Genomic DNA, 14,866 nt, shown 5'->3' with positions numbered 1-14,866 from the left:
TCAGGAATGCAGCATGGGCTAAGAACTACCTGGCTGGCTACAAAGATGACCAAAGGTCTGGGAAGCCTGCCACATGAAGGAAGGCTGAGAGAATTGAGTGTTCAGCCCTGAGAAAAGAAGGTGTCAGGGAAACCTTATCACCATGTTCCACTATTAAAAGGGTGAATGTAACAGAGAGGGAGACTCCATTTTTGACAAGGAATCACATTATAAAGATGAGATGTAGTAGGTGAAAATTACTACTGAGGAGATTCCAATTGGACATGAGGAAAATTTTTCACAAGGACAATCTGCCATTGGAATAATGTCTCCAGGGAAGCTGTGGGTTTTCCAACAATGCATACATTAAGATTCAGCTGGATAGGGTGTTTATATAGACTGTGCTTTCCAAAGTTTGCTTTTAAATTTTATTTAGCCCACTCATACAGTTCTAGGCAAGAAAAGAAGCAGAAAGAGTAAGGAATGCAGGAAAGGGAGCGATGCACAATATTACTGTCTCCTTTGTATCTTAGAAAGGAAGGGAAGTTGCAGAAACAATTGGTTTTGTGCTTCTACAAACCACTAACACTCTTGTATTCCCATTTTGTTTTCCTTGTATGTTGGCTGTTTCTGGGATGGATTGTTCCATTGAGGCATTTCAGGAGCTTTCAGTAGGAGAAAGATGCACATCCAACAGAAGTTAGTAAAAATATACTCAAGCAGTTCTATGATTGTAATCATACTGGCACCACAAAACAATCCAAGCTGTCCACCTACATCAGCTGTAATAGAAGGAAATAAACATGTGTCATCCTAAGCACTTGGTGTAGCCTAGCAAGGAAACAAAACTTTGCCAGTCAAGCATTAAATAAACTCAATATATATAACACATCACTTTAGGAAGACAGAATTAATATTCATAAGAATGTTTGTTGGAAAAGACTAATCTGTTTCTTAAAATTCTAAACAAAGCTAGTATAACACAATACATCCTACTGTGGAACAGATACTTACAATTCTATTTCCTACCTCTATGCCTTTAACTGTTCTTTTGCTTCTCCTCTCACATTCTGCCTCTCCCCTCAGATTTCTCTAAACGTCGCCATTCTTACAGTCTTGCATGTAATATAGCTATAAACTAGTGCCTAAGTTAATTATCAATCTCAGCTGCTGTTCAGATTGCAGGTTGTTTAATGAAATGACAGGAGACAGTAACACATCCAAGTGCCGGGTTCTGCACATTGGCCACAACAACCCCATGCAGTGCTACAGGCTGGGGTCAGAGTGGCTGGAGAGCAGCCAGGCAGAGAGGGACCTGGGGGTACTGGTCGATGGTAGGCTGAACATGAGCCTGCAGTGTGCCCAGGCAGCCAAGAGGGCCAATGGCATCCTGGCCTGCATCAAGAACAGTGTGGCCAGCAGGAGCAGGGAGGTCATTCTGCCCCTGTATACTGCACTGGTTAGGCCACACCTCGAGTACTGTGTCCAGTTCTGGGCCCCTCAGTTTAGGAAGGATGTTGACTTGCTGGAACGAGTCCAGAGAAGAGCAACAAAGTTGGTGAGGGGTTTGGAACACAAGCCCTATGAGGAAAGACTGAGGGAGCTGGGGTTGCTCAGCCTGGAGAAGAGGAGACTCAGGGGTGACCTTATCACTCTCTACAACTACCTGAAGGGAGGTTGTAGACAGGCGGATGATGGTCTCTTCTCCCAGTCAGCCAGTACCAGAACAAGAGGACACAGTCTCAGGCTGCACCAGGGGAGGTTCAGGTTGGATGTTAGGAAGAAGTGCTATACAGAAAGAGTGATTGCGCTATGGAATGGGTTGCCCGGGGAGGTGGTGGAGTCGCCGTCATTGAAGGTGTTCAGGAGGAGACTTGATGGGGTGCTTGGTGCCATGGGTTAGGTGTTTGGGTGGGTTGGATTGGTTGATGGGTTGGACACGATGATCTTGAAGGTCTCTTCCAACCTGGTTTGGTTTATTCTAATAAAGGTTTATTTTAAATGACCATGAGACAGACAATTTTTACCTTTACAGTACTCCTGGATGTGTTCCTGTGTGACCTGCCCTAGGTGATCCTGCTTTGGCAGGTGGGGTTGGACTCAAAGGTCTCTAGAGGTCCCTTCCAATCCCTAAACTGCTATGATTCTATTGTTTTTTTCTTTAGATGCAAGAGAGGAGAGAATTAAAAAACAGATTTTTCTTGTGAGGATTTTATTATTTTTAGATTCATCATTAATCAGTAATAAGTTTAAAACATTCACTTACCAAGCAACTCAGATATAGTCAAGGCCTTCTGCTGCTGTGTTACTTTATAGCTCAGATCATTGTATTTAATATCTATATGCACAAGGTTCTGCCTAATGACAAACACATAAGTATTGCAATCAGGAGTGCTTATCATTTTTACCAACATTTATCATCATGAGCTGATTTCAGGGAGAGTGATCACGTCTCTTAAAGAACACTTAGATGAGTGTGACCAAAATATGCTAGATCACTGAAGATAAAAAAGAGTGTCCTAATAACAACAGTCATAACAGCTTATCAGAGGAGTAGAAGTTCAGGCTGTGTTGAAAAAGTAACTCGATCTGTAGTGTGAAGTAGACTTGTACTTTTTAAGTATCACAGAGATAAGCTCAAATGGAAGTGTCAAGCATCTTGATCTATAGCTGATACAGTGCTTGGGAGTGTAGTCTACCACTCTTGCACACAACTGCTATTAGCAGCCCTTGTCCTATCCTCAGATACTTAGTTCTATCCTCTGCTAATAGCTTCACTTACGTAATTATATTCTTGCCTGCTGCAAAAACAGAAGAGTAGGTAAGTCTTAATTGGAACAAGACCTGTGGAATGATTCGGTGTGAGTAAAGAGCTCACCTTTATGCTGTCATGTCTACAGAAAGATTGTACCTAATTCCTAGAGTATGAACCTAACAGTTGTGGAATAAAGCAGACATAAGAGCTAATTGCACACATAATATTGTGACCTCTAAGAATAAAAGTAGGGATTATTTTTCAGAAGTGTGAACAGCTTCTATTTTGGGGATGACAGTGATAATGAGCTTATTAAAAATATTAATGTAAATAAGGTACTTGTTATACAAAATAATCACTTTGTCTCTGGAGGTGATAATTCTAAAACTCAGGTGGCAGGTAGTAAAAGAAAATATCTTATTCTCATAGCTTTCATTAGGAAGATTTCCTACCATTTTCCTGGAGTTGCTAGCAGAACTAACCAACAAATATTTAACTTTTCATTTCTTACGTCTTCAGAAATCAATAAATCTCTATGTTGTATAGATAAGAGTGCTACTTGTTAATACAGGAGCAGGATTCCTAATGGTTTAGGCTTGGTAACATGGGAATGTTCTGTATTTTCACTTGCTTAATGGAATAATTGCTGGGCTGCCTGTGATGTTTACAGACAATAAATAGTCAACAAAGATAAAACATCCTCAGAGGATTAACAGCTTTCACATGGAACCGCAGCTTTAATTTTCATAATCTTCAAGGGAGACAGACTTTTTTTATAGGGCCTATATCAATGGGTAAAAGTGTAATGGTTTTAAACTAAAAGAGGGTAGATGCAAGGAAGAAATTTTTTTTCTTCTGGGATGGTGGTGAAACACTAGAACAGGTTGTCCAGAAAGGTAGTAGATCTTTAGAAACATTCAGTATTAGGCTGGATGGGGCTTTGGGCAACCTTGTCTAGCTGAGAATGCCCCTGATCATGGTACTGGCATCTGAACTAGATGATCTTTAAAGGCTTCTTTTCAACCCAAACTAGTCTATAATTCATACAGCATTTGCAGATCAATGCCTTCAAAAGTGAGAAAACTGAAGTAATTGAAACAATGAAACACTCTTTGATATTTCATTACCCAACTTTTCTACAGTTCTTTATAAATGGTTTTTTTATATATTGTGGATACTATGAGTTCATATAGCACTTGTACATGTCAGCAGTACAAATAAGTATTAGGACATGTGAGTAGTCTCTTTGACAACTATATTGCATTTTCCATTCTGTATTTGGATATATAATGCTTGTTCTTGCAAGGAAATTTGTCATCTTCTTTAGGGTATAAACCTCCTTGCTTTTGCATTTTTGGTCAGATAGGTGAAACCATGCTACTTCACTCTTGTACCTCAGAATTAGCATTGTGGCAAATATATTCTGAATAACATGTATAATGCAAATGGTATTAGCGAATTTTACTAAGAATAGAAAAGATTATTAAACTTGTGACATTATTGCTATGATAAAACCTAGCTCCTTGGTGCTCATGAGGCTTTCTTTGGGAGTGGGTAGAGAGAAAGGAGAGTGATTTTCTATAGCACATATTTAGGTTCTTCATTGACTTCAGTTGTAGAAAGGTGAAAATTTAACTTCCCTGTTGGGTGGATTGTGAATAGGTTTGATAAGCCTGCCCATTCTTAATTGTGAAAAGTGTCAAAAAGCTTTGTTCTAAGATGTCAGTGACACAGAAGGTAATTGAGAACATTACTTTTAATTGCAATATCTATTTTATGTTATCTGTAAGTCATAGATGTATTTGTTATATTAACACATACAAGTCCTAACCATTATTGTTATTGTTGTTGTTGTTGTTGTTATTATTATTTTATCTCACAGAATACATTATTAATGCCACAATTAAGAATATATTTTTGAGAGGTCATATTTGCATCATGTGGACTGTTAGCACACTTAAAAGTAATTGAGAATTTTTTATTAGACAAAGTGATAAGTAATATTACCTGATATATTCTGGGCTTTTCTTCAGTTTTGTAGAAAAGTATTTTATAGCTTTTTCTCCTCCAAAATTTGAATAGGTCACAGTGGTAGGATAATCTGTTTCTTCACATGGCGTAGGGCAAGTGGAATTGTGGGTTCCTACTGTACATAATCCTTTTACCTCTATATCATCTGAAATTTCAAGAGAGAGACTTTTTTTAAACACACCGTTTAAAATGTTTATCTTAAACTCACAAAATTACTTTGAACTTGCTTTGATAAATGTATGGTTAATTATCTTGAGAAAAGTGGATACTTGCCAGATCTGAAGGAACAAATAAGTACTTGTAACTGGCATTAGGGTAACTGTTGTGGTGGGTTGACAGGGGTTAGATTTCTTTTTTTTTTTCCCCAAAGAAATTGCACACCTTTCTGCCTTTGTTAGGGCTTTATCTGCCTATTATTTCTCATTCACAGTTAAAAACAAAAACCAACAGACTTTCTGTATTGTTATGTATCTATGTAGTATGTTCTGATTACATACTTAGCTGTATCATCCATGGTCTTGATGCCTGCCTAGTTCATTTCAGTGCACAGAAACAGCTTCCAGAGCAATGCTAGTTGTAGTTTCCCACCAGCTGAGTTCTTTTTACCTTAACCCCTGACTGCCATTTGATAATTGTGTTAAGCCTGCTAAGAGGGCTCAAGGAGCAGCTTCATTTCTTCCAATACCAAAGAAGAATCACAAAATTCTGCAGATCTAGCTGCTCATGAAAGTGAGGACTCATTCTTCTGATGAGACTCTAAGAGAAAGAAACCATTACAGAAATATAGGAAAGGCAGAGAAAATTAATGTAGAAGAAAAATACTAATGCATAAATATTTGATAAATCATCACCCAAAGGCATCTAGTACTTGGGGTGAGTTCCATAACCTCCCGCTTGTCCTTCTCTCTTTCTGTTGGTGTGGCTGTGGCCATTGTGTCTTATTCCTTCTGCAGGTGGGCTTCTCACTTTTGCAAACCACAGAGGAGGAAATATTACAGACTATTAGTTGGAGATTTGAGGTACTCTCCAGGGTGAGAGCTGAGCTTGTGCATTTCATTCTGGATAGCCAGCCCATAGAATTCCTAAAATTCATGTGTTCACCAAGAATAGGTCCTGCAGATGCTTGATCAGTGAGCTGTTATGTGAGATTTTGTTAGCAGATGTCTGACTGCATTGTAAAAGGAGACAAAAAGCCCCCAACCTTGAAGTCCACTGGCTTTGAATTATATTTTCTATCAGTTAACAAACCTGTTCTTACTGTGCTGTTCACTTTTCTGTCATGAACAAAAATAATACAGTGTTACAGATAGAAGGATCATACCATGAAGATTAGAATGGAATAGACCAGGTTGGAAGAGACCTTCAAGATCATCGTGTCCAACCTATCATCCAACACCACCCAACCAACTAAACCATGCAACCAAGCACCCCATCAAGTCTCTTCCTGAACACCTCCAGCAATGGTGACTCCACCACCTCCCTGGGCAGTCCATTCCAATGGGCAATCACACTCTCTGTGTAAAACTTCCTCCTAATCTCCAGCCTAAACCTCCCCTGGTGCAGCCTGAGACTGTGTCCTCTTGTTCTGGTACTGGTTGCCTGGGAAAAGAGACCAACCCCTGCCTGTCTACAACCCCCCTTCAGGCAGTTGTAGACAGCAATAAGGTCACCCCAAGGCAGAGGCTTGATAAGTGAAACCAGATTAATTGAACATTCTCCATGGCAAACCATTTCTGATTACTAAAATTAATTCTTATGGGTTTGTTGTGGGATTTTTCTAGTTGGTTTTTTGTGTGTTTGTGTGTTTTGTTTGCTTGTCTGGTCTCTGTTTTCAAAATATTTATAGAATCATAGAATGGTCTGGGTTTGAAGGACCTTAAAGGTATGAAACTCCAACCCCCCTGCCATAGGCAGGGACGCTACTAGACAGTTTGCTCAAGGCCTCATCCAACTTGACATTGAACATTTCCAGGGTTGGAGCCTTCACAGCTTCTCTTTTAGTTGGCTTAGAAAATGTGAGTATACGCTTATTACTTACAGAATGCCGGATAAACACAATTGTAAAACTTCAGCAAATCACATTCTGTTCCATTGCCTTAAAAATACAAAAATCCCCAAGTGTTAGGATCTTCATTTAACAATATAAGCCTTAGCACTAAATGTGTCATCATCAAAGCCTGCTTATCACTTCACATTTATCATTATACAACTGAAAAGTTAATTCAGTTGGGCACAGTGCAGTTATCAACATGAAAAGGAGTACGTAGCAAAAAGAGACAACAGACCGAGTCAAGAGACTTGCAAGAGGATACAAGCAAACATCTTTACTGTGTGCCAGCTAGAACTGCCTTTCAGCTTGTAGCTCACTCTTTGGTCTAGCTTGCTAAAGCCAGGAATTTCTGTTTCTCCTAGTGAAGATGAAAATGCAAAGTAGAGTAGATGGAATACATGATCACACTCCATGTTTCAGCAAAATTTTGAACTTCACCAAAGAGTTTTTTGAAGACCTAAGGAGTAAGATAACACCCTGAGCTAACAACCTAATTTTCAGATTTCAGTCAGTCTCAGTTTCACCCCTTTTCTTTTTTTTCCCCTTGCATGGAAATACTGCTTATGAGTTTAGCACACAGTGAAAGAAAGCATTGCCCTCCTTTATCTGTCAATGTATAAAGCTCTCACCCTGGAGGGAGACCTAGAATTTATTTTTTTCAAACCCTCTTTCCATGAGAGTTTCCAGGAGACTGCCAACCTCTTTTCCAAGAGATTATCCTCCTGGCTAGAAGTTAGTCATTAATGGGTTTTCACAAGTGAAAGATTTCTACCTCTCTTGGGGATATTTAAAAATACATTGATCCAGAAAGTGCAGGTGTGACAGTGGATTTCTGGCTCACTAATTGTGAGAAAAGAGCTGTGAGAGCAGTGATGTGGGTTCCAGCTCTTGCTTCAGAGTGAGATGACAATATTACTATTGCATGTAATGCTGAAGAGGAGGAGACTGGTTAGGGCTCAGTGGTACTGCTTTAATTTCTAGAGTGAGTAAGATGCCTGGATTCCTGAGGGCAGTATTACAGCATACACAATTACTTTGATCTTCAGACTGATGTTAGCCTTTTGGCTTTTGCAGAGCCCTTTTTTGATGTACTTTGCATTTTGTGCTGATTAGATGGCTACATGTAGCCTTTTGGGCTTTGCAGAGCCCTCTTCTGGTGCCAGACTCTTTCCATGGCTCTTGTGGAAGTCTGTGGCTTCTATCTTCTAGCAATCAGTACTGCTGGGGCTGCTAAACAACTGCTAAGTAGGCTGTCTGCACTACCTTTGAAAATCTTATGATGTCTTACGGATTTAGGTTTAGATCTTTAGAAAGTCAGGTTGAATACTGTGGACTTGTCTCACAGCCTCGAAGCATAATCCGTTCTTTCAAGTTTTCCGGTCTTTTCTTAAGAATAGCTAATGACCCAAATGCTAGGTCTAGAGACAAGCAAATAACTGAATTATAAAGAATTGAAGAAGAAGAAAACAGATTTGTATAATTTTAATTATTCCTAGCTGTAGATATCTGTCTCCTTTGCTGTTAAATAACAGGTGCAGTCTCCTAACAAAGTGATCAGTGTATGGTATGATGATATTTCAAGAAATACCTGGAAGAGTGAATGGTAAGCAGCCACACCGCTCCTGTATGTACCGGGCTTTGCATTCCCGCAAACATCCATTAGTGCTATAACTCTTGTGGTACTGAAGCTTTATATCAGGCTTGCACTCACCCCATGGATATTCTTGGATAATTGACTGTAGGGTAAAAATAACAGAAGATTTTGTTGTTGTTGTTGTTGTCTCTGTTTAAAGTTTAGATATTATTTTCTCACATTTTAAAATGCTTGTTGAAAATGTAAGCAATAACATTGTGATGTAATTGGCAACAACCTTCATGGTAACAGAATGTGTAGAAGGGGAAATGCTGTAGTGCCCTTGTACCATTATATGTCAGCAAGGCTTTATGACTTTAAGAAAGAAAGGCTGACCTTAATAGATACAGATTATGAAGTCCAGTGTCATCTTCTCCCTGAGCAGCAATAGCTTTGTGTCTGAAGGAGATGTTATTTTTAGGAGTCACATTGGCATGATAAATATTTTAACTTCCAAAATGTCTAATTCATTGTCACGCTTCAGAAGAGAATTAGAGACAGTAAAGACCAATATTTCCACTTGATGGACAGAGTCCTTACCTTCAGCTGGCGGATTGCAACCTGTGCGTGCATGCCGACCGGTGTTAATAAACCTAAGCCATCAAAGCGTGGAAGCTCTTCGGGTGAATGGATAACAAAAGTTATACCAGCATCAGTATAACCAAGAGCAGGTTCATCAGTGAATTCTTCCTGATACAAAAATAATTATTTAAGATAGTTTTGGCTTTGCTTCCCATCTGAAGCTTTAATATGGCACTACGTGTTTTCATTTGGTCTTTTATCTCTCATCACATTTTTGGCAATTTACAGAAAATAATAGAAGCAAACGGACATGAATTTTCTTTGTGGGTTACCTCTGTGGGTTTCCTTGCAGTTGCTATAAACTTTCAGGGGTTTTAGTCCTTCTGTCATCTCCACATTTCAAAAGCATAGATGAACATTTAGTCATAACTTGGATATTTGTTCCTTTGACTTGCAATTACCCATTATTTGTCTTATTTCCATTATTCTTTCCAGAACATCTCTCTCTCATAATTCTATGAGAATAAAAGTGAATGGCCAAGTCATTTGTCACTCTAGATTTTTGTTTTCTTCTTTGACCTCATAAGGGAGTATTCCCTGAGTTTTCTGGGTTTTGTTGGTCAAAGACAATTCTAATTACCGCAGAGACTATTTACAGAGTGAAGAGTTGATCTCAGCTGTCATTGAAGACTTACAGCTGCTGATGCTGTCACTGAAGTTCAGTACTACTTAGAAATTGGCAGTGTATGATCTTCCCTACTGGATCTTTTATTAAAATGAAATTATGCTCTCCTGAAGTGCTTGTATAAAACTAAATTATTGTTCATATTTCACCCGTAGGTGAACTGTGTATACATGCATATATAGGCTCACTTGAAACTTTCAGAACCATTTAGCTGGGGATAGTCAATAACAATTTTGACTTTTTAAATCTTTGTTAGATCTTTCTTTAAAATACTCTCTCAATCAGAAGTAGTCTTGATAAAGAATTTTGTATAAAACTAAACAAACAAAACCCAAACCAAAACAGCTCTACTCATCTATAAGTGATATGATAATGTTTATAATCTTCAGGATAGCTCTACCTGCTGGACGTCAAAAAGCAAATGTAAGCCTCTTCCAGACAAACTCACTCTTCTTGATGAGAGATCATTGTGATTAAAAGTAAAGCAGTTTCCATATTCAGTGAAGACATGTTCAAAATCCTTCAGTAAAGGGAAATAGGGAAGAGAAAAATGAAAGAAAGGTCTCCTGAACTTTCCTTCGTGAATTACAATACATAGACAGACTACTGGGGTTGTGCTTGTATTTTTCCCCCCTTTCTATAGCAAAGAAAGTTTAAAGGGAGAGTTTCACATTGTTTGTTGATACCTATGAGCTGCTCAGAATCACTTAATGAGTCCCTGTTGTTTTTTTCTATACCTGTTACAGGATATAGAAAATATTTGTTCAAACCCAACTTGTTTAATTTTTCTAGTAGATGTTTAGTGTTTCAAAATTAAATGTGTTACATATGAAAGTACAATATTAGCATTTGTTTTCCAAAAACATTTCATCAATTAATATGACTGCATCTCACTAAGTCTGAGTTATTAGCACCAGTGTCTTTTGGTTAAGAGAACTCTTCAATGTCTAATTTTAGAAGTTAAAGCATATCTAGAGATTACATTGATCTGAAAGAATATAGGCTTGAATTTCTGTTCAAATTTTCTATCTATGCTGGGAATTGCTCTGTGGAGGAATCAGCATAAAAATAGGACAATCACATTCTTTGGCTGTTGTCCAAAATTCCCAAAGATGGGCTGTTTTTACCTCAGTCCTTAAAATTCCTGTGTGCTCTGCATATAGTTACCATGTTCTTGACCTCAAGAACGAAACTACATAATCATGTAGTGCAAAAAACTGTTCTAACTGACCTCTATTGTAGGCCGCTTATGGAAAAGGTTGTTAGATATAGCCTGGAGGTATGAGAGCTTTCAAAAGCTGCTATGTATGCAGAAGTGGCACTAGGCAGAAAACAATTTAGACTGAGATCCCATTTTACAGCTCAGGGAGTCCAGCAGGCTGTCTTTACAGTCAGTGGGAGAAGTAGGCTCTTCAGGGTGTTTTAGGGCAAGACATTTTTTCAACATTGGCTGACTGTAAAGGGAAAACAGGGGGAGCAGCTGGCAAAGCTAGATAACTCAGGTTGAGTGGTAAGAATACAACCCCTTTTACTGTTTTACTAAAGTAAATATACTTACCTGTGGGTAACATGGCTTTCCAAAAAATTCACATTCTAGCAAAGTACTGCTGTTCAGATAAAACCCATTTTTCCTTGTAAACTCTTTGATGCTGAAGTTCTGGTTCCCAAGAAGGAAATCATTCAGTTCTTGAGAATATCTGTCTTTCACAGCAAATGGTTTGAGAGTTCCAGACACAATACTCCAAATTAAAAAAATTATTTTGAGGTTGCTTACTGCATGAGTTTGAAACCTGTCAGTGTGAAGAAGAAAGAATTGCTTGGTATTCTGCAGAGTTGTATCACTGCCATTCTTGCCCACTATGTTGCACTTTGATCTCTACAACATGAACGAACAATATGGTCTCCATTTCTAGGAAGGTATTTTCCATATCTGAAAACAGAAAATGGACACCTTCCTATGGCTGTTCTGGGCACAACATTTCTGCATATTAAAAAAACAAGAAGCAAATTTTAAAAGTGCAAATAGATTAGCCATCTGCATAAGCCAACAACTACATTGGCAGAATTAATGGCAAGTTGAAAAATTGCATTTACATGTGGGAAACCAGCTACGAGAAGCTGTTCCTTTTGGAAAAGCTGTCTTCTACCTTTAAAAAACATGGATTTTTTTTTTTTTTAAGTGCATTTGCTGTAATCTCATATACCTGCTTTACTGAGGCCTGGCACTCCAGTGCAGACAGTGGATCACCCTGTGTTTTCTGTAGCTAGTGACAGAATGGTATAAACTGAGGGTGATCCCTGCTCCTAGAATTCAGTTGAAAAAGCTCAAAAATATGATGATGCATTGGAAGTGCTTTCCTGATGCACAGCTTTGAAGCCCCTTATTGATGTAAGGGTTTACAGAACCATTATAAGTATGAAATGAGAATGAATACAAATGAAGTTACAACACCATGTTCCTTAGAATTGCCATTTTATGTAATCCTAGTTTTAAAACCATATAAATGTATTTTTTATAATGTTTTAATGTCTGAACTTAAGGAATGTTGGTAGGAACAACTCTTCACAACTCGGTTTGAGTCAAAACATTAATAGAAAGGTAGATCTGTGCCTCTTTGTCCTGCCAACAAAAGAAAACGGTTACTAAAAACAGGAGGGAAGGGCAAGCACAGCATGAATAACAGATGGATGTGGCAGCAAACTGTTGCTTAGGCACACATCTGCCATGCTCAGTAGCTGACTATTTACATGCAATATGCTGTCACTATAGTTACAGGAAAAGATGCATTTTTATAATAGACAGCCCACTTTAATCAAGGATTTCTCTCTGCAGTGTGTGTTGTGCAGGATAACCCAGGATGGCTTTATGCAGGGCAATGAGAAAGAGAGAGGTAGAACAGCTCTAAGTATTTGAGACTTCTGGTTGATTCTGCCAGCAAAAGGTAAAAGATAAGAAAATGCCACAAGGAAACACCATCTGTAATCTTTCTGTGTGTCCAAGACTGTTCCTAAATTATGCTTTTGCTCTAAAATTCAAGCTGTAGATTCATTACATTATTTTGAAATTGGTTACACCTGAATCCTGGCAATTATCTTCATCTTCAAATGTAGAAATCTGTAGTTCCTGCTTAGATACATGGCTTCCAAACAAACCAAGTACTTCTCTCCTGCAAATCTCACTGCCATCAGCTGGAACTATAAACACTGAGCACCTCTGAAAAAAACAGATCTACTTTGACCAAGATTTCTGTGTTTCTATGAGGTTTCTATTTTAATCTTTCTATTTGCAAATCTTTTCTTTATTTTTAACTTGGATATGACTAATTACTGAGCTACACTGCAGAAGCAACATTCAAACACAGAATAACACCAGTAGCTTTTCTACTCCAGCTTATGTTCTGAAACTTAAAAATCTGTAGTCCATCTGAAAGACAGGGGAAGATTTTAAAAAAATGTCCTTGGTTCTCCTATTTTACTTTTATTAAATCTCATGTGGTGGTGTGGAAGACATGCCCCTCAGAGCCATATGTATCCTGTTTTTTGCACTTTATTCAAGCAAACTGCAGATCCTGACTGCTTTCAGATAAAGAGATGTTGCCTCTCGAGCAAGCAACAAACATAACTTTTACCTGTTCAAGGTGCAAAAAGTCACAGCAGGGAATTTGGCATTTTCCACATACTGAACTACCACTGTAGTTGTGGTTGGCCAGCTGAAATAGTAGATGAGGCGACTGCAGATTTGCCAAGTAACAATGGCAAGACAGCCCACGACTACTAACAGCCACAGCGATCTGCGAGTCTTGCTCTGTGTTTGAACAATATTATGCACTCCATGAAAGGAAGTAGTTGTGGCAAAATCCTGGTGATGTATCCTTTTGTCTTCCAAATGTGGCAGCAGTTTCTTTATTAGGTACAATCGTATGTTTTCCAATATTCCTTAATATGGAACAAAATGAAACCACGTTTTCAAAATTAACATTTAAATGGCAATTAAGAGAGACTACTACATAATTCTGATTGGTGTAGACCTGCTAAAAAAAGCTAAGCATCTGATTTTTACAGTAACACCTCATTAAAGGCCTGGTCCTTCATACTTGCTCTGAGGCGGGGGGAAAAAAGGTAAATAGGGAGTGATATGGAATGATATAAAAGGGAATTTCACTCTTTTGCTATTAAAAGACTATGGATAAAACTTGAAAAATTACAGGTTCAAAAGGAAATCTACTCTCTTATTTTCTTGTTTTTTAAAAAATTTTCTACTTATTTGATCCAGTAACTTTGAAACAAGAGCAGTTTTTTGTTTTCATTTACCCCTTTCTACAAAGAGATGTTATAAACCCCAAACCAAACCATTTCAAAATCTAAATTTAAGAGCTTTAGCAGTAATTAACATAATCAATACCTGGAAATGTAGTCATTTTCTTATTGTGTTGCTGAGTGATCTTTTGAGCATGGATTTGAAAAGAAAGTTCTCTCCAAAACATTCAAATGAGGGAAATTTAGTGAGACTTTTCCTGTATCTAGTCATAGTTGGCCCAGTCTCTTTCCGAAGTGCTTCATTTGCAGATTTTTATCTGCTGCTTTATTCTGTCATTAAGAAAGTCCATTAGAACAGTAAAACAAAGGAAGTTTGTGTGATGACAATAATTAGGATATGAAAATGCATTAGCCTAATTCCATGTTATAACCAATAAATGGATTTAACAATGTGGCATGTGTGGTAGGACATCTTCATATATTGAAAATAATTCTACTGGTTTTGTACAAAATTATCAGAGAGAGGAGATAGATTTTCTCATTCTGATTGAAAAAGACTACCAAAATGTAACAGAAGTCTTGATAAAGCACTCTTGTATGTCTGTAGTCACATACCTTTCACATCTGATTGAATGAATGTCCCAGGCTGGTCCATGAGGCTGTGTTTATCTCATGAAGGAAGGAATGGATATTGAGCTGCCTTACTGTGATCTTTGGTAGGTAATGGCTTTTATAGTGAACTAAATGGAAGGTGATACTTGATGACACGTAACACTGGGCAATTCACCTGCCAGGGTTGCTATGTTTTGCCTTTATATAGCATGATCTGCAATGTAAAAGATATTATTTTGATGACAGGTTCAAATGTACATATTTGTATATACTTGAAGCACATATTAGTGCAGACTTGTCTTCTGTGTTGCATCACTTTGCAAATTTCTTTCATATTTTTTC

General features: G+C 38.0%; 1 protein-coding gene across 1 annotated transcript; it reads right to left on the bottom strand.

The window, feature by feature from the left end:
* Positions 1-421: 421 nt before the first annotated feature.
* On the bottom strand, positions 422-14,567 carry ASIC5 (acid sensing ion channel subunit family member 5). Its single transcript, XM_068136751.1, has 10 exons — positions 14,528-14,567; positions 13,285-13,591; positions 11,214-11,445; positions 10,056-10,175; positions 8,989-9,138; positions 8,404-8,551; positions 6,804-6,860; positions 4,742-4,910; positions 2,246-2,337; positions 422-761 (listed from the first exon to the last, which is right to left on the bottom strand). The coding sequence occupies exons 1-10, from the start codon at positions 14,565-14,567 to the stop codon at positions 562-564; spliced, it is 1,515 nt and encodes a 504-aa protein (XP_067992852.1). The 3' UTR covers positions 422-561.
* Positions 14,568-14,866: the final 299 nt, after the last annotated feature.

This window comes from Melanerpes formicivorus, unplaced genomic scaffold (genome assembly GCF_026170545.1).
Source record: "Melanerpes formicivorus ecotype bairdi unplaced genomic scaffold, bMelFor1.0.p_v2 SCAF_4, whole genome shotgun sequence".
NCBI lineage: Eukaryota > Metazoa > Chordata > Aves > Piciformes > Picidae > Melanerpes > Melanerpes formicivorus.
Note: the sequence above shows the minus strand (reverse complement) of the source record. Positions and strands in the feature narration are given on the sequence as shown.